Source organism: Pistacia vera, unplaced genomic scaffold, assembly GCF_008641045.1.
Source record: "Pistacia vera cultivar Batoury unplaced genomic scaffold, PisVer_v2 Contig1414, whole genome shotgun sequence".
Classification (NCBI taxonomy): Eukaryota; Viridiplantae; Streptophyta; class Magnoliopsida; order Sapindales; family Anacardiaceae; genus Pistacia; species Pistacia vera.
The window spans coordinates 1-17,856 of record NW_022195483.1 but is presented as its reverse complement, the minus strand read 5'-3'; the positions used below and the strand labels follow the sequence as shown (position 1 = coordinate 17,856).

Here is a 17,856-nt window from a genome sequence, read left to right as displayed (position 1 = left end):
CAAACTCAAGGGAGGGGGTGTTTAAAACAGATGACTTAATTGTGAAACTTGTTAAATTAAGTTAATTAAACTTCCGCTGTACTAGTCTTGGGGAATAAATTTCACTGCCACCCTACAACATGAAAGGATTTGTTAATGAATTATTGATTAATTAATACTAATTTTAGCTTTCTATGTTGATATATAAACAGCCTCAAGACTTTTCTTTCAGCAAATCAGCAGAGGCCTGAGTTGAAAAAAGTTAAAATTCATTAAAAGATGAGTCTCCGAACCCTTGCTCCTTGTGTCCTCTTGGTAGCTCTGTTCACTTCAAGCTTAACAAATGCGTTCAACATCACCAAGATCCTTAGCAATACCTCTGATTTTGGTTCCTTTAATAACCTTCTATCGCAGAGTGGACTTGCTGAAACGATCAATAGCCGCTCAAGCCTTACAATTCTTGCTTTGGATAATGGAGCTGTGGGATCTCTTCAAGGCAAATCTAAAGATGAAGTTCAAAGAATATTGACGAACCATGTTGTTCTTGATTACATAGACCAAAATAAACTTAAAAATCTACCAAAAAAGACAACAACTATGACTACATTGTTACAGACATCTGGTGTAGCTCAACAGGGACAAGGGTTCTCGAATGTTACAGTGTCAGGTAATGATATTTTGTTCGGCTCAGAAGTGAAAGATTCACCGCTTGCGGCTAGGTTTGTGAAATCTGTATATGCCGAGCCATACAATAGTAGTCAAAGTATTGTGGCGCCTGGAATTGGTGCACCTGCACTGTATACTACTCTTCCACCTCCTCCTCCCTCAAGAAAGGCACCGGCACCGTCTCCGATGACTCGTAAGGTGCCACCCCCAGGGCCAGGGCCGGCTGATTCTGGTGCTCCATGTGCTTTGGGTTCGGGTGCTGCTGTTGCAGTTTTGATGGGGTTGGTTTTGCATTTTGTTGGACTTTAGAGGGAACTAATGGGGCTGTAAATTACGTAAAATAATGTGTAATATTGGAATATGAAATTATGTTAAATGTGTTAGAATAACACGTATCAACAATTCCTTGTAAGCGATAATATAATTTAATTATTTTGAGTATTGAATGTTTTGAGATAAATTGTTCCAATAAATTAACAGTGGTCGAAAGTTTTTGTTTTTGCTAATGTGCATTACTGGTTTTATACTGTATTATTATTTAAAGTCATCATAGATTAAAAATTAACAGTACCAAAATGTTTATGCCGCCGGTATTATGATATTTATAGTCTCTCTTTGGTTTCTTACTAAAACATTCATAAATCCTCGTTCTCTCGAGATGGAAATTAGAGTGTGTAACCGCTACAGGCCTGAGCGTATGTAAACCTTAAGTTGACTTGCATACATCAAACTGTGATTCAAAATACTAAAGAAATTCCGTATAAATAACAATGTTTTATAGCCCGGATCAAAGCCTTGACTCGGTCAAGGGGCCAGTCTCAAGTCGAACCGACTGGTCCAATCTAGGTTTTAAAGCCATGATAAATGAAGCATATGATTAAATAATGGTCGCTCATTCATTAATATATGACACATATTTATGATAAAAATATGGATGGGGTGAGTAAGATCCAGCCATTTCGGACAATATTCTCAAATCTCAAAATTCATATATCCAAACAGAAACACGTATTATTTGGAAGAGAAATTTACTCTCACCAATCAAATTCTAACGTCCAAGTTTTGTTAACCCAATTTTAGTTGCACTTTCTCTCAATATATATACGCCACTCTCATATTTATTCTAAACTCATCGATCAAATATTTCGGAGACAAAGGGATTCAATTGTAAAAAATAAAAAAAACTATGAATCCCAAAGCCTCTTCCCTTATTCTCGTAACTCTTTTTGTCTTCTTCATCTCTGTCAATGTTGAATCTTTCGACGTTACAGAGCTTCTAAATAGATACCCTGATTTGATTGGTTTTAATGACCTTCTTACACAAACAAAAATTGCTGAATCAATTGCTAATCGCCGAACCATTACCATTCTTGCTGTTGATAACAGCTCTCTGGCGGGTATTCAAAGCAGACCCATCGATGAGGTTCAGAAGATTTTGAGTGATCATGTTATTCTTGATTATTATGATATGAAAAAACTGAGAAAACTTCAAAAGAGTGTAATCGTTACTACATTGTATCAAACAACTGGTGTGGCGGAAAAAGGACAAGGGTTTTTGAATGTGACACGTATGCCTGGTGAACAATTTGTGTTTGGTTCAGCTGTAAAAGGTGCAGTTCCTGTTGCCAAATTAGTTAAAGCTGTTTATGCTCAGCCATTTAATGTTTCTGTTTTACAAGTGAGTCAACCCATTGTGGCTCCTGGTATTGGTGAAGTTATTCTTCCACCACCACCACCACCCTACACTCCACCCCCAGCTCAGCCTCCTAAGTCTTCTTCTTCTTCTAATAAGACAGCCGACTCCCCCGGCTCAGATGAAGACGAAATTGACGCACCAAATGAGGCGCCCATTGAGGCACCCGCACCGGCACCCGTTGACGCACCTGATGAAGCACCGGTTAGTTCGCCACCGGCACCCACTAAGGAAGAAACTCCGGTTGCTCCTGCTTCTGGAGCTTCAAGAGTGTACGAGGGTTTGAGTTTTGTTGTTGCAGCTTTCGTGGCTTTGGTGTTCTAAGTTCTAATTTAATTGATTTCTAAAAATGCAAATTGTTCAAAAAGAAAATTAAAATAAAAAAAAAAAATGTTGGGGTATATATGAATAACAGTTAAATTGATCGAATCTAATTTTTTTTTTTTTTTGTATTGTTCAAAAAAGGAAATACTAATATATATAAATATGTATATTTATATTTTATAGCTAAATGTTTTTTGTCTTCTTCTTCTTGGCGATGGTTGGCATAATTGATAAAAGCTTAAGAATCTTCACTTTTTCTTTGCCATCTTCTGCTTATTTATTTCATTTTTAATAGGCAGAACGTTTGCTGAAACGATAAGTTGGTACCTAACAAGTTTTGAAATAATAAATAGGTACTTTCAGTCATATTTTATTAGTGATTTTTGTTTGATAATAGTGAAAAGACTAAAATACCTTTGAAAGTTTGATATTTTAGCTTTTTATAAATTTAAATTTTTTTAAAAAACCTCCTAAGTTTACTAATTTGACTAAATACCCCAATATATAAAAATTTTATAAAATAATAAAAATACCCCTGTCACCCGCAGTGTTAAATTCTGGCCACCACCGACGGAATCTGGTCGAAAAATTATGTTACGACACAGACCCGTCGGATCTGTGTCGTAACGCGTCGATCTGGCCTTTTTCGATCAGATCCACCATGAATCTCGCTGGAAAAGGCCAAATTTACGTCTGGCCTTTTTCGGCCTCGACAACCAGTTCTGGCCGTAGATCTGGTCAAAAAATGTCAGATTGACGGGTTACGACACAGATCCAACGGGTCTGTGTCGTAACGCAATTTTTTGACTAGATTCCGGCCTCGACGACTAGATCTAGCCGTAGATCTGGCTTTTTCCGGTCAGATTAGCCACGGATCTTGCCAGAAAATGCCAAATCTACACGGGTCTGTGTCGTAACGTAATTTTTCGGCCAGATTCCGGTGGTAGTGGCCAGAATCTGGTACTGCGGGTGGCGGGGGTGTTTTTTTTATTTTATAAAAATTTTATATATTAGAATATTTAGTCAAACTAGCAAACCTAGTGGGTTTTTTAGAAATAAAAAAACTAAAATATCAAACTTTCAAGGGTATTTTAATCTTTTCACTGTTATCAAACGTAAATTATTAACAGAACATGACGGAAGGTACCTATTTATCGTTTCAAAACCTTTTGAGTACCAGTTTATCATTTTAACAAACCTTGGGTATGCGTAAGTCGTTCAGCCTTTCTAATATCGTATTTGATTAAAATATAGCCAAAGAAATAAATAAATTGATACTTTAAATATCCAGAAAACGATAACTTATGCATTATTTCCAAACATGCGTGTTGGGTGGGTACCGGTCGGGTAATTACAGGAAACGGGTGAAATGCGTACGGGTTCACGGGTAAAATATTTCATGGGTTTGAAAATGTATGACCCGTACCCGCATACCCGCCGGTCACCCGCAAAAAACAAAATCATATGAAAGGAGGACAATCTGTAGGTTTTATATTTGAATGAAAGGTCCATGTTAAGTCAAAGAGCCTGAAATAATTAAGTACTTGTTCAGGGGAGAGGTGGCGTGATATTTTTTTTAGTCTTCTAAGCGACTTTTTGGCATGGAATCTGAGGAAGAAGATGGCAGAGATTAGTGCTACTGCTAAAGTAGCCACTGTGAGACAGATGAAATAGGAGGAAAACTCATTTATGACCACGAAAGCCTTGTATTAAAATAGTAATATTATTAACCACATTCCAAGAAATAATTATTACTAAAATTTATGACCTCTTGCCAAGAGTCGATGAAACCTCTTGAATATTTATCATTTATTTATTTTTTAATAAATGATAAACATTCAAGTTAAACTGAGAGCTGAAGAAAGAAAGGGAGATTGAAAGTTGCGTCGTGACCGTGAGAGAGAAGACGAGTTGAGCGTGAGAGAGATTGAGTGGAGAGCTGCGTGAGAGTCTCAGAGAGATTGAGAGCTGATGGTGCTGGGCGCTGCTGGCTGCAGGAGTGAGAAATGGTTTTGGGTTTAAGTTAAAGTACGAGTACCCGCGGGGTATTATCCGGCCCGCCCGTAAAAATCACAGGTAAGCCAAGTACGAGTAATTTTGAAACGAGTAATATTAAGAGATACATGTACCCGTCCGTTAGATGAGAGTACCCGTTTACTCGCGGGTACGAACCCTCTTTTGCCAGATCTAATTCTAATATATATTAACAAGACCCAAAACAAACAATTGAAATAACATATATATACATACATGTTCTTACCCAAGTTTTTGTGAACTAGCAAGTTTACACCCTAGTTTCATAAATTTCAGATTTCTACCGTTAAATTAATAAAAATCGTTTAATTAAACGGCTAAAGAGTATTTAGATCTTTTTATCCAAAATTTCTCACAACCCAACTCTTCCTACTCCACCACCATCATCAACACCAACACCAACACCATCCCTTTGCCGCAAAACCCACACCATCGCAAAACCCCAACTATGCGACTTTTCATCTTCCACAACTGTGCGACTTTCCGACCAGCCTTCGATGCCAACCTGCCGACACACCCTACCACCCAGTGGTGGATCTAGAATTTTTGCCAAGGGGGGGCCTCGGTGGCTTCACCATTGTTTGTTAAACTACTAGTAAAAACTTAAAAAAAAAACATCAAACCTAAAACACGTTGTTGTGCGTGTTGGAAATGTCGAAGGAGGAGCCTTTGGAGCGTCACGATCGGGAAAATCCACAAGCCCTAAACACTTCTGAAGTAACCTCAATCGGATTCCAAACAACACAAAACTCCACCAAACAATTTTAAACCCTAATTATCATTTAACTCAACCAACCCTTCAATCAGCATTGAAATGAGGGTGAACAAGGTCAAGAAATGGGTTTTTAAGAGGACGGCCGGGTGAGTTGAGTGGCTTGGTGGAGAGGGCAATCGAAAAAGTTTGGAAGTTGCGAAAAAACGCATAACCCAATGAGAATGGGTGGTTTGGAAGGGTTGTGTTTGGTGTGGAATGGGATGGCACATGAATCATTTAGTATAACAGTGTCAGATGAAAATCTAGATAAAACAAAACCGAAGGTGGGAAACTTGCCATTTCTCTAATCTCGGGGTGGGACACTATGTGGTTTGCTCTCTCTCTCTCTCTCTTCTCTCTCGTCTCTCTCTCTCTCTCTCTCTATATATATATCATATATATATATATATATATATATATTCATATATTGAAACATGAAACATTAATAAAAAACAAATAATACTGCACTTACAAAAAAATTTATACAAAATCATTCCTACCTACAAAATGACGTCATATTATGATTGAAAAAATTAATATAATAAATCAATTTAATAAATACACATTAAATGATAATAAATTATTTGACAATCATTGTTTTAAAACCCGGACCACCGAAGAACAGCCCATTTTGCTACCCAAGTCACGAGTCAACCGACCAAACCAATCGGACCGATGACGACGTAAGCAATCATTTAATTTTTTAAAAATTACTATTAATCCCTTAAATTTTAGTATATACAAAAGTATCCTATATCCCTCAAAAATTTCAAATTAATCCCTAAAATTTTTATTTATTTCGAAAATACCCCAAAAAATTACAATGGATCCCTAAACTTTTGATATATCTCCGAAACACCCCTAAAATAACAAATTAGTTCCTATAAATTTAAAATATTACAAATACCCTCCTAAACCCTGAACCAGACCGGAGAAGCTGCCAGGTCCCAATCGAACCGGTCCAACCAGCCAGTCCGGTCCAGGTTTTAATACAAAGATGACAATACATAAGTAATATCGTATCAAAATATAAATGACTTTATATAAAAAATTTATAAGTGTAATATTACTCTTAAAAAACAGTATAATTTTTTTCCGAGAAAAAATATCAAGCATATATCCCCAAGGAAGATGAAGAAACTACTGAGTATCTGAAATAAAACCAGACTTTTTTCCCAGAAAAATATCTAGCATATATCCTCAAGGAGGAGGAACGAACTACTGATATAAAAACAGAAAAGAAAGGACGCGAAGATGGAGCAAAGAATACTAAATTCAACATCAAGATAACCTAAATCCAAATCCCATAGCATAATTGGCTCTACAATTGAGCAGGTCAACAGTATCCAAAAAAGCTTTCATCTGTGTCAACCGTCTGGTTTCACTTGATTCATGTCAAAACAAACAAACACACAAAGCCTACATCAATCAATAAAATCTCAGTGCTAAGGCTTCCACTGCCACCCAAACTAACTTGGTTAGCTTCAACCAAATACAAAAAAGGCAGTGACTGCCAGGATCAAACTCATTTCAACTTCTCTACTATATCAGAAATCACTTTGTTCATGTCAAGTTCCTTCATTGGTATAAATGGTCGCTTCATGTCCTGCAAAAGAGGCAAAGCAGAAATCAGACAACTTATAACAATCCCAAGACATGCATTCATATTAGTTCAGAACAATAAACCAGCTACAAATTAAATACTCTTCATGTAAGTTTACCAGAAGACTAATGAACGTCTCTCCACCTTCCTCGCGTATTTCAAAGCAGCCCCGTCTTGGCTGTAGGAAGAAAGAATAAGAAATACCAAACCAAATCAACTTGATATAATATCAGTATAAAAACAAGAATACATATGAACATATTTCACAAAGTGAAGAATTAGAGAATTCCAAGGCAGAGTAAAGAGGGTGGTTGCTCCATAAATTTTGTGCCTTTTATATAAATCAAAGAACCACTGTGTCTTTGCCTCACCCACTAACAGCTTTGTCTTTCTATTTGCTTCTTTGTAATGGTAAAAAAAATCTAGAACCTATCACTAATTTACCACAATTAAAACCAAAAACTTTAAGGTACATAATCCGAAGCTCTCACAAACGTTACAGCAAAATCTCAAGGTTGAATGGGTTGCAATATGTTGTAGGCAAATGGTAATTACTGGTTTCCTTTCTCAATCAGTTCCTTCCTAGTGGACTGTGTTCACATTTGTGTTATAGAACAGGCTGAAATTCCTTTGGGCTTCTAACTTACAGCTTTGTTTCTCATGACAAAATGCTTCTTACCTCCCAACTTTTTGTAGCCCAACCTGTTTAGCCCTAATAGAAGCATAGAACTATCAAAATTTCCCCATTCAAAATTAAAACACAAACCTAAATGATATAACTATTATGACACTAGAGAGAAACCGGATTAGAAATACTGTCATAAAACTTCCTTACAACAAAAAGATCCAAATAAATAGTAATAAAGTAAAATATGCTGTTACCCAGCGGGGAATGTCACAGCAGAAAGCATATTCACATATGTAAATATAGAAGTCTCTGGTGCCCAGAACACAGTAAGTCAATAAACTAAGCACCAGTTTAGCATAGATGACACTAAAAATTAATATATCAGTTTCTACTCCCAGAAGATGAGAAATTAGTCAAAGGAGAGCAGGACAAAATATTGTCATGCCTTCTCAGTGCCCAAGCAGACAAAAGAAATAATGAAATGGACATAAAAAATCATTGAATTGCAGATCATCACCTCATGACATCTAATGGATTCAGTAAAAGAATGTATACCTTCTCAGGATTCAGTAGCACTGTGATCCCGGCGACATCTTTCTCCAAACCATCTTTCACCAGATTAGCTCTTGTCTTGAATGAAGAGCACTGTTTGCTAAAGTCAATCAAAAAATTAATCAGAAAAGTTATTGTACAATGGAAGAAAAAGTTGTTCTCCTCAGCATAGCAGGAGCATATTGCAAAATCTGAAGACAAACATTCTGGCACTGTTCCCACAAGTAGGTATCTTACATGTAAAGACGTGTATCTCATGGCACTAAAAACCCAAACCAAGCACAAAAATACACTATTAGAAAACACAACTTCTCTAACAAGTAGGCACTGAAAAAGTCCAAGGGCATTCAATAAATATGTGACACAAAACACCATCAATCTTTTAAAAAGTTTCATAAAGAATGTCAAATTTCAATCATTCTCTGCGGGGACCGGGCTGCCCTACCCTGACAGGACAATTTCCTTAACTCTCGGAAAAGTGCCATATTGTTGGCTTCAGGGTGTAAATTAGTTCTGTGACATGGAGCACGACAGATTAAATTCAGTGATGTTATACTCATACAACTTATTAGTTCAATCTTTTTATCGTCTTTCTCAACAATCAAAGATGGAAATGATATAACAGCAAGAAACTAACTGCAACTAAGTAATTTCTCAGCCTGCACCTAAACAAGAAATATAGCACTAAATTCATCAGCTTCCCCCATGTTTTCCTTCATATCGCACCAATTTCTCAACAAACAAAACGAAGCATCAAACACAAAGAAAATATTAAGTTTTGGATTGCTGTGAGTTCAAAACCCTAAAACCTAAAAAAAAATAACAAAAATATCCTCCAGAAAACCTTATAGAACAAGCATATTTTTTTTTTTTTTTTGAGAGACCTTTCTCTTTTGTCAAATGAGAACAAGAAACATGCCCTCAAAATCTCATTTGCGCTTCTTTTCCTCCAAATGAGTAATTACTTAAAGAAGAAAATAACAAAGACTGAATTTCACTTGTCCCATTTTCCCGCAACTACCACAGGAACCAAACATAAATATAAAACAAGTATGGAATCCTGGACCTGGTATTTGGCAAAACCTAAAAAAACAACACAAAACCTAATAAAACTACAACTTTCAAGAATTATATCATTTTCTTGGAAACAAAACAAAAAATTAAGACAAGAAATTGCTACAAAAATGGAAAGTTACCAGTGCTCAATCACAATAGTCCTCTTCTCCGACTCATCGCCACCAGCTTCTTCCCCCTCCGGTTTCTCTTTCTCAGAATCAGTCTCCTCCGCTTTCACTTCTTCCTTCTTCGGCTTCTTAGCTGGTTTCGCCTTCTTAGCCTTTTTTTTCGGCAACTCGGCCTTGGCCAACTCAGTAGCCGACTCGTTCAAGTCCAAGTTGGCTTGGCGAGTGGCTCTCCGAGTCATCCTCATCGATGTCGTTTGAGGCTTCGCCGCCGGTGCCTCTTCTCCTCCCACAGCTTTTCTCTTCCTCGGTGCCATTCAACTCCTCAAAAACAAATCACCTCCTCAAAGCACCAAACGGCAAACGAGAGTGACCCTTGGTTTCTTTTTGTGTCCACTTGTGGTACGTGACAGTTTGGCGACACAGATTATTTTTATTATATTTTATTGTGTTTTCCCGCGCTGCCAATCTATTGGCTGATTTTTGAACGGACGGTGTGGATGGATTTGATTTGCTGTGTTATTGATGATAAGAAGGTGAATCCTGGCCGTTGGCATGAATTTTGCCACGTCACAGATTGCCAGCTAGCGCTGGGATGTGGGACAGTCAAAGAGACCATAAAAGGATTTGCAGGATTTCTTGATGTAATGCTCTTTTTCTGTCCAAGTTATAAATGTCTGAGCTGAATTGGTGCGGAATGGACAGACACAAGATTTTCGGGAAATTTAAATAATAAAAAATATTACTTTAAAAAAATTAATTCTTAATTCTACATTCTAATATGTGACGTGGATTTATAATTACGCATTAATTTCCAAATCCCAGATCATACATTATCACTCTTAACTTTTAAGTTTGCAAAAATGCTCCTCACAATTTGGAGAGTCCACGACTTTTTTCCGCCCAAGGTTTGCCTTAATAATACATTTTAACCTAAAAGGTTTCAAAATACTATTTTTTCACCTAAAGTTTATATTCTGTTCACGACCTAAAATACACTTTCTGATTCGATGATCAATAGAGAGCTAACTTGATCCAAGACTGTTGGGGCCTATGAAGAAGAAGTGTCAATGATTCTTTTAGTGATAGTAGGTTGAATTTTAGTGGTTGAGATTGGTCAAAATCTGACTTGGAAAGGACAGTTACGCGTTTCACAAATTGCTCGATTGCTAATAATTGGAGAGTAAGGTTTGAGGAGTTTCGGTGAGTGATGATTGCGGAAGAGAATGATAATGGTGTGAGATCGTAAAGATGTCAGAATCAGACAAATATTAGTTGGAATAAAAACTTTGGGTAAAAAAATAGTATTTTAAAACCTTTTTGATGAAAAAATATCATTTAAGGCAAACCTTGGGTGGGAAAAAGTTGTTTGCTCCAATTTTGGAAGATAATGTCGGTCACCCTTGATTAAGATTAACAAACCCGCTAGTAATACTTCTATCCATCAAATTTAACAGTATACAAGGGTAAAAAAGACATTATAAAAATAAGACTCATTGTTTTAATCAAATTATTAAGAAAAACACTTTGCTTACTCACGACTTGTACTAACCCCCTTACTACCTTTGTTAAAATTTTACATGGTACCCGTACTATGCGTATAGTACCAGTACTATGTCGTATATTACAAAGGATAGTAAGATGGTTAGTAAGATATGAGTAAGTATAGTATGTTCAATTATTAACCATTTTGATATAATCATTTCTCGATGAAAACCGTCAATTAACCAAAATCACTTAATCCATTTAAACGTTATTTTATTATAATTAAATCTCTATAAATTAATCTTCATTAAACTTAATTATCTCGTTTAAATAAAAAAATTTATTTCTCCTGACATGGGACCAATATGATAATTTAATAATTCGATAAATTTATAGAATAATACATTTTAAAATTAAAACATATTAGATATGACTTGATATATAAATTAATAATTTTCTTATATATCAAAATTATATATATACATGACTTAATTAGGAGGTTTTTGATATATTCCTTATATCATATTATGATATGAATTCTTGTAACCTCAATTCATATATCATTCTACTTCAACTAATTCTAACTTAACCTAAAGTAGGACTCACTTGTAACAGCCTAAATCAAATCCGGCCAACACTCCACAAACATACACAACCCTTATGACAACTTGGAGCAACACTTTTTATCTATACTCAATCAACACAAACTCACTCTACTTGCAAACACAACACATTGGATCATAAACAAGGCAAATCAAACCCGAAAATTAGATGAAAGGTAACCAAAGGAAAAATAACTTACAAGAAAGATGATCAAGGATCATTCTAGCCGAAAGGAACTCTACCAGCTTGAAAGATCAATCTACCACCAAGTTTGGCCGAACTTGGGTAAAGGAACTCAAAGAGAAAACAATTCTCCAAGGTACATACTATTCATGCAATATTCAATGTCTAACTTCATGTTACAAAAGAGTGGCATTTAAATAGGCTTTACAAAACATGAAAATTACCCTAACAAATATTTCAACAAAATCTTACACAAAATATTAGGGAATAATTCTCCACCGGGCAAATGCAAAAGTGTAAGTCATACCCATTTAATGCTATGGACAACCCTTCCTTAAATTAATGATATATGTCCCTAATTACAATTTTCTTGATTTTCCTTCACCAATTAAACCAAATAACATCCACAACTTGGGCATGGACCAATGAAGTTTCTTCCCAGTTGATCTCCACGGTCTAGGCTATAGAAAAGGGCTTGTGCCATATCTTAGACCCTTAACACCTCTTTGACAAGTTTGTGAGCTTCTTTGAGTGTTTGGATCGAATGTTGTCCTTCGTGGGGTCTTTGAATCTTCAATGAACACTCTTGTATATTTAAAGAACATGATAGGTTTGAATTCTCATCATATTAACTAGAGTTATTCTCTATACTACATTAACTATACACAATATGTATATACATTAAATTCGTTTGTGAGCTTCCTTGAGTGTTTGAGCCGAATGTTGTCCTTCATAGGGTCTTTGATCTTCAATGAACACTCTTGTATCTTTAAAGAACATCATGATCTTGGATTCTCATCATATTAACTATGAGTTATTCTCTATACTACATTAATCATACACAATATGTACATACATTAAATTCAATGTTTTGGAAAAAAAAAATAAAGAATGTCTCAATTTATTAATTTATAGTTTATACGACTAAATAATATATCGATTAATTAATAAATTTTTGTGATTATAAAGATTTTAATTTATTGAAATTTAATTGCATTTAAATAAGAAAACCTCTATCTAGAGATGACAAAATTTGTTTTCCAAAATTAAGGCAAAAATGATTTTACCAAACTTCAAAGGAGACAATCAAATTAGCCATGCCAAATGTGAGTAATAGCTCATTAAATAAACCAGTTACTGTTAAACATGATAAAGTACGCCTAACAAAGTGCACTGACAGTAACACCAGAATATTTAACTTCTATAAATAAAGAAAAACAGAAAATGCACTCATTTATGTATATAAACCAAAATATTCTGTAATGAATTTTTTTAAGTACATAAACGAAAGTACGATCCCAAAAATATGAAGGCCAAATTTTGAAGAAAGCACGAGGAAGCAGCAATAAGAAACAAGCTGACAGCCTCCCATTTTCCCCAAGGCCCCAAGTCAAGTACTCGTAACTAAACAGGCCGATCTGCTTTTGTCAACAAACATCTAATCTACCGAGTGAAGTGGAACATATCCAGAAAGTGTATAAATTGGCTGCTTTACGTTCTAAATCTACACATGATAGCTGAAGGAGCAGGTGCCAAATGACAATAATCAGACCAAAAATTAAGTATGAAGAGCCAAAAATGGCTAAACTGTAGTGTAATTGGAGAAGAGGAACAGCAATCTATCAAGAGTTTCAGGATAGAACTTTCTTGCAAATAGGTAACAAGGTCGTTTCATTCCATTCCACAAGCAAGGTTGGACTGTCTTTTTCTTCTGCAGCAGTGGATGAATATAAATAAATAGGATTAAACATTTTTCTATGAAAATAATTTTAGCAGAATGAACTTTGTACCTTTCCAGTACTCGTAACATGTACGGTTTCATCAATGGACTGCAATCCATAACGAATTGTCATCCAATAGGGTAAGCATAAAACACAGCAAGGAAGAAAACAAAGATTGAGATATTTTAACGTACTGCAATGCTCTTAAGGAGCTCAAAAGTAACGTCTTGAGCCCGATATGCTTTTGGATGCCACTTTCCTTCAGACCAATCAACATGAGTCACTGACCAGTTTGAAATTCCGCTCGGATCAATCATCTGAAGAACACAAATAGTAGATGGAGTTGGCGACAAGGAAAATCAAGAGTTCAATGTAGTTTAACTTTCAAATAGATGAACAGTGATTGATGTACTGACATGAAATAGAGTTGGCAGGTAGTGTTCATCTGCATAGCAGTTTCGCCCATCCATATTTGGCTGAAGAAGTAAAAACAAAAAAATTAACAGCAAATAAAGGAAAATCATAAACACAGAAACCAAGAAAGCAGGGTTGCCCTCTTAATAACCACTACATGAAGTCACAACAAAGGTCCTCTTTTAACCAACTGAAATGTTCAGCTCATTTGTTGATAATATCTAAATCATTCCATAAATCCTTTTTAGTACAAAGGTGAACAAAAGGGAACAAAATCCAATCCACAGCAACTATAAGGATCTGAAAGCAAGAAGTACAAGTAGAAGCAGAAAGCAAACTTGATTGATCTACACAACAGCTTAGTATTTTACGAATCATATTCCTACATGTGCAAACACAGGGCCTCTAGCCATGCATAGATGACCCTCAGCACCCCATGAAAATATCATTTATTTCTTTACTGACACCATACACTAATTATGTTGAAGCAAATAAACAATACAGATTTAAGCCACAGTCGAATCACAAGAAACATAAGTATCTAGAAGATTCAAATAGAAATAGGTCAAGTAGTTTATTTTCTCTTTTTTGTTTGTACGTAAGCATACCAGAGGATTTGAAACCTACACACACAGATTCAAGACAAAAATTCTCAATGGATCAACAGCATATGCTACAAATACTGAAACGACAAAGCCAATGCTGATATTACCTTGCAGTAAAACTTGAATTTTCTGTAGAAAAGATTGTCTGCCATAATTACTATAGCATGCTGCCGTTTCATGGAAAACCACTGAAAAACAGACATGAATGAGCCTCAATGATATCTGTGAATGTAATTTCATTGTCTAAGCAGAAAATTGTCTAAGATAATTCTCAAAAGATGCAAAAAAGTAGCATATTTTATGTCTTCAGAAGAGATGAGCATATAAATAATTCTCTACTCTCCAGTATAGAAATTCAGGCCAGCCGTCCTCGCACATAAGTGCAAGGGTAAAAAGGCCAAAAAGAACTTTCAAACTTAAATACCCTGACATGGATTCCATATGGAAGTATGCCTTGATGAGAGAAGGTCAAACAAGTCTAAACCTGTTATTAAAGTAAGATAGCAATAAACGCATGGTATATAATCAATATGGTCATGCAGTTACGAACAGGCAATATATATAGGATATGGATTAGCCACATTAAACCACCATGTGAAATAAAATTGGTGATATATCCTGTATGGATAATGCCTAACATCAGAGGGCTTATATGAAAACCGTACATAAATTTCAATCCTTTGTAGGCTACAACTAAGATCCAAGTTTTTACATCAAACAGATGTTCATATGCTAAAAGAAATACCTGAGCACCCTTCCGGAAATCCTTCTTTTCAAGTTCAGGCAACATATGTTCTGAATACCTGCCACTGCCATGTGGACCAGGGTCCTCAAAACTGGAGATAGACAGAGAGTCAACCAGGAGACAAAAGTAATTTAAATGCCAACTTTATAGTAAATTTACTAAATCTGTGATACTAAATATGAAGCTAGCTAGGAAGAACTTTCTTAAGTTCAACAACATGTTAGAAAAAGGCTTCCTTTCGAAATACATAGCTGCTTACCAATCAATGTAGCTAACATTCGTATACATCAGGTAGTTATACACGTAGTCAAAGTTGTGCAGCGGTACACAACTGAAAGAAACAAATAAAGTTTAAAAGAATTAGACAAAATCACACCATATAACAAGAAGCACAGATTCACATACAAGAAATAACAAGAAAATATGTAAATCAATCACCTATCAGACAGCAAAACAAATTGCTGGTTATCAGCATCCAGAAGTGCATGTGCCAACAGTCTCTTCTCTGCATCAAGCATAGAAATTTTTCCCCAGGCTACCTGAAGGGAATATGCTCATCTTAATAATTATCCGCAGATCATAAAGGTCATCAGCAATGCCGACAATTAAAGACAACCTCCAAGCTTCTCAAGGATTCACATATCAAGTGAACAAATACATTATTATTTACAAATAAATCATCTATTCTTTCCACTTCTACAAAACAAATATACAAATATACCACCTGCACAAGAGTGATTTCAAACAGAACTCTCTCATGTCCTTTAACTTGTAGTCTTGACCACATGTTGATATCATATATATCATAAAAACAGACCATCAAGCTAAGGCTACATAATAGCAATTCTGCATTTAATTGAAATGTATGTTATAAGTCCCTCTGTGTACCTTCTCACTATGAATATCACGGCCAACAAAGTAACGGCTCACGTGCACAGGTTTCTGACTAGATGCATGTACATAAACAGAGAATCTGTCCTCATGCCCCTGTTGAAGAGCATAAATCACATCATTTTGTGTGCAAGGAAAAAAATATGTCAAAATAGCTACTGAAAGAGCTTTTGTTGAATTTGAGAAAGAAAAGAAGTAAACTTTATATTCTGCAAGCAAAAAATGAAAAGTACCCAATAGAGATCTAAACTACAACAAAATATTTTGCAAGTACCAAATCATTGCGTTTTATTGGTTTTAATAATAGATTAGGCAGTTCGTAATTTTTGTTATACTGAAAAAATGAACAAGCAACTGAATTTTAGAGGCAATATAAATTATTACGATAAGCATCACTCGATCGTCAATCTGTTCTTGAATCTTTTATCAGCCATAAAGTTCCATAACCTCACTTGAAAGAGAAACCACCAGATTCATCAAATTTCATTGAGGAGCAGTCTCTTGTGTACCCAAGGAATCAAGAATCTAATGATTATCTTGAACTTATCTCATAGCCACAAATTTTACTATCTCCCATGACCACAATGTGAAATTTTAATGATAAAGCATTAGCCACTTGATGTTCAAAGAAACTTCACATTTCCATTCACAACCTATCTCATCTTTGAAACAAAATCAATCAGTACGCCACATTCACAAGCTTCATAAATGTAACTAAGTATCAGGACTTCTGATCTGAATTGGCCGTTATATAAGAATAAGTTGCTATTCCAAGCATCAAATTGTTAGGAGGTCAAGATGGAAATCTTAACTACTGGTAAGACAGCTCAAACATTCTCTAAAAAGTAAGAAGTCCCAGCAAAAGCTATTATATTCAACCAAAAACACTATATCCAAGAAAAACAAAAGGCTAATTCGGCAACAAGCATATATTTAAAATCTTAATAAAAGAGAGTTTGTCATTTAATGCAAAGAAAAGAAACATAAAAACAAAGCCTTACTTGAAAGAACTTTTCCCACAGCTTCTCAAAAGGCAAAGTCCCAGGAGTCAAGAACAAGAAAGCAATTTTTGGGTTCTTGGACTGAACAGGAGGTTTCCTCAGAAGTTCATTAATTACAACCCAAGCTATATTCTCATGATCAGTGAGTTCCCTAGCAGGAGGAGACACAGGTAAATTGAGCATAGTACAATCCTTAGAAGAAAAGAAATAGCACGCCGCGAAGCTTCTTGACGGGAAAACAACATAGGCACCAATCAGAAAAAGAATAACCAACGAAACAAAGAAAATGATCCAAATTGGCCTCTTCAAATGCGCCCGTTGCTGTCGCGATCCAGACATGGCTAGAAGATCTCTTCTGGCCAGCTGCCATGCACCAGCTGTCTTCATTTATGATTATTAGCACCGCAATCATAACACATCTTTCAAGCTTACTACCAACTACACTATTATGAAATGCGAGAAGAAACAACACTGTACCTCCACCAAGTTAAGAGCCACTGGTTTCTATCATCAACACGCAAGAATCTGAAACGTTTCAACGCATGAAAAATAAATCGCCGATTATATCAACAGAAACTTGAACTAAATACGAGCGTAATCCAAATTCGTTATACAATCAAACTAAACTATCGCTCGAATCCTAAAATAACTTTAAAATCAAATGATTACGAAACACGTAGTAGAAAGTGATTGGCGATACATTTTCCGACAAATCAATCAACGGTCCTGATTCAATAGAAGAGGAAATAGTACCTGTGATTAAACGAAGCAGACGATTACGTACACGAATTCGC

General features: G+C 35.6%; 4 protein-coding genes across 9 annotated transcripts; 2 read left to right on the top strand and 2 right to left on the bottom strand.

Moving 5' to 3' along the window:
- Window positions 1-258: 258 nt before the first annotated feature.
- Window positions 259-954, top strand: LOC116123324 (fasciclin-like arabinogalactan protein 3). Its single transcript, XM_031409114.1, has one exon. It carries the CDS (start codon window positions 259-261, stop codon window positions 952-954), a length of 696 nt encoding a protein of 231 aa, XP_031264974.1.
- An 877-nt stretch (window positions 955-1,831) lies between these two features.
- Window positions 1,832-2,662, top strand: LOC116123323 (fasciclin-like arabinogalactan protein 3). Its single transcript, XM_031409113.1, has one exon. It carries the CDS (start codon window positions 1,832-1,834, stop codon window positions 2,660-2,662), a length of 831 nt encoding a protein of 276 aa, XP_031264973.1.
- A 4,069-nt stretch (window positions 2,663-6,731) lies between these two features.
- LOC116123327 (selenoprotein H-like) lies at window positions 6,732-9,816 on the bottom strand. The gene is made up of 4 exons (XM_031409121.1): window positions 9,430-9,816; window positions 8,237-8,333; window positions 7,172-7,231; window positions 6,732-7,056 (listed from the first exon to the last, which is right to left on the bottom strand). The coding sequence occupies exons 1-4, from the start codon at window positions 9,729-9,731 to the stop codon at window positions 6,976-6,978; spliced, it is 540 nt and encodes a 179-aa protein (XP_031264981.1). The 5' UTR covers window positions 9,732-9,816; the 3' UTR covers window positions 6,732-6,975.
- Window positions 9,817-12,865: 3,049 nt separating this feature from the next.
- LOC116123325 (glycosyltransferase BC10-like) lies at window positions 12,866-17,856 on the bottom strand. Of its 6 annotated transcripts, none has more exons than XM_031409118.1 (12): window positions 17,816-17,856; window positions 17,540-17,587; window positions 17,063-17,439; window positions 16,059-16,157; window positions 15,609-15,709; window positions 15,430-15,501; window positions 15,171-15,261; window positions 14,533-14,613; window positions 13,823-13,882; window positions 13,601-13,723; window positions 13,476-13,514; window positions 12,866-13,396 (listed from the first exon to the last, which is right to left on the bottom strand). In XM_031409118.1, exons 3-12 carry the CDS (start codon window positions 17,399-17,401, stop codon window positions 13,268-13,270), a joined length of 1,134 nt encoding a protein of 377 aa, XP_031264978.1. In that variant the 5' UTR covers window positions 17,402-17,439; window positions 17,540-17,587; window positions 17,816-17,856; the 3' UTR covers window positions 12,866-13,267. The 6 variants fall into 6 exon arrangements, with proteins under 6 accessions (XP_031264978.1, XP_031264980.1, XP_031264975.1 ...); XM_031409120.1 differs by having other exon boundaries at window positions 17,063-17,443; window positions 17,816-17,838; XM_031409115.1 differs by having other exon boundaries at window positions 17,063-17,587.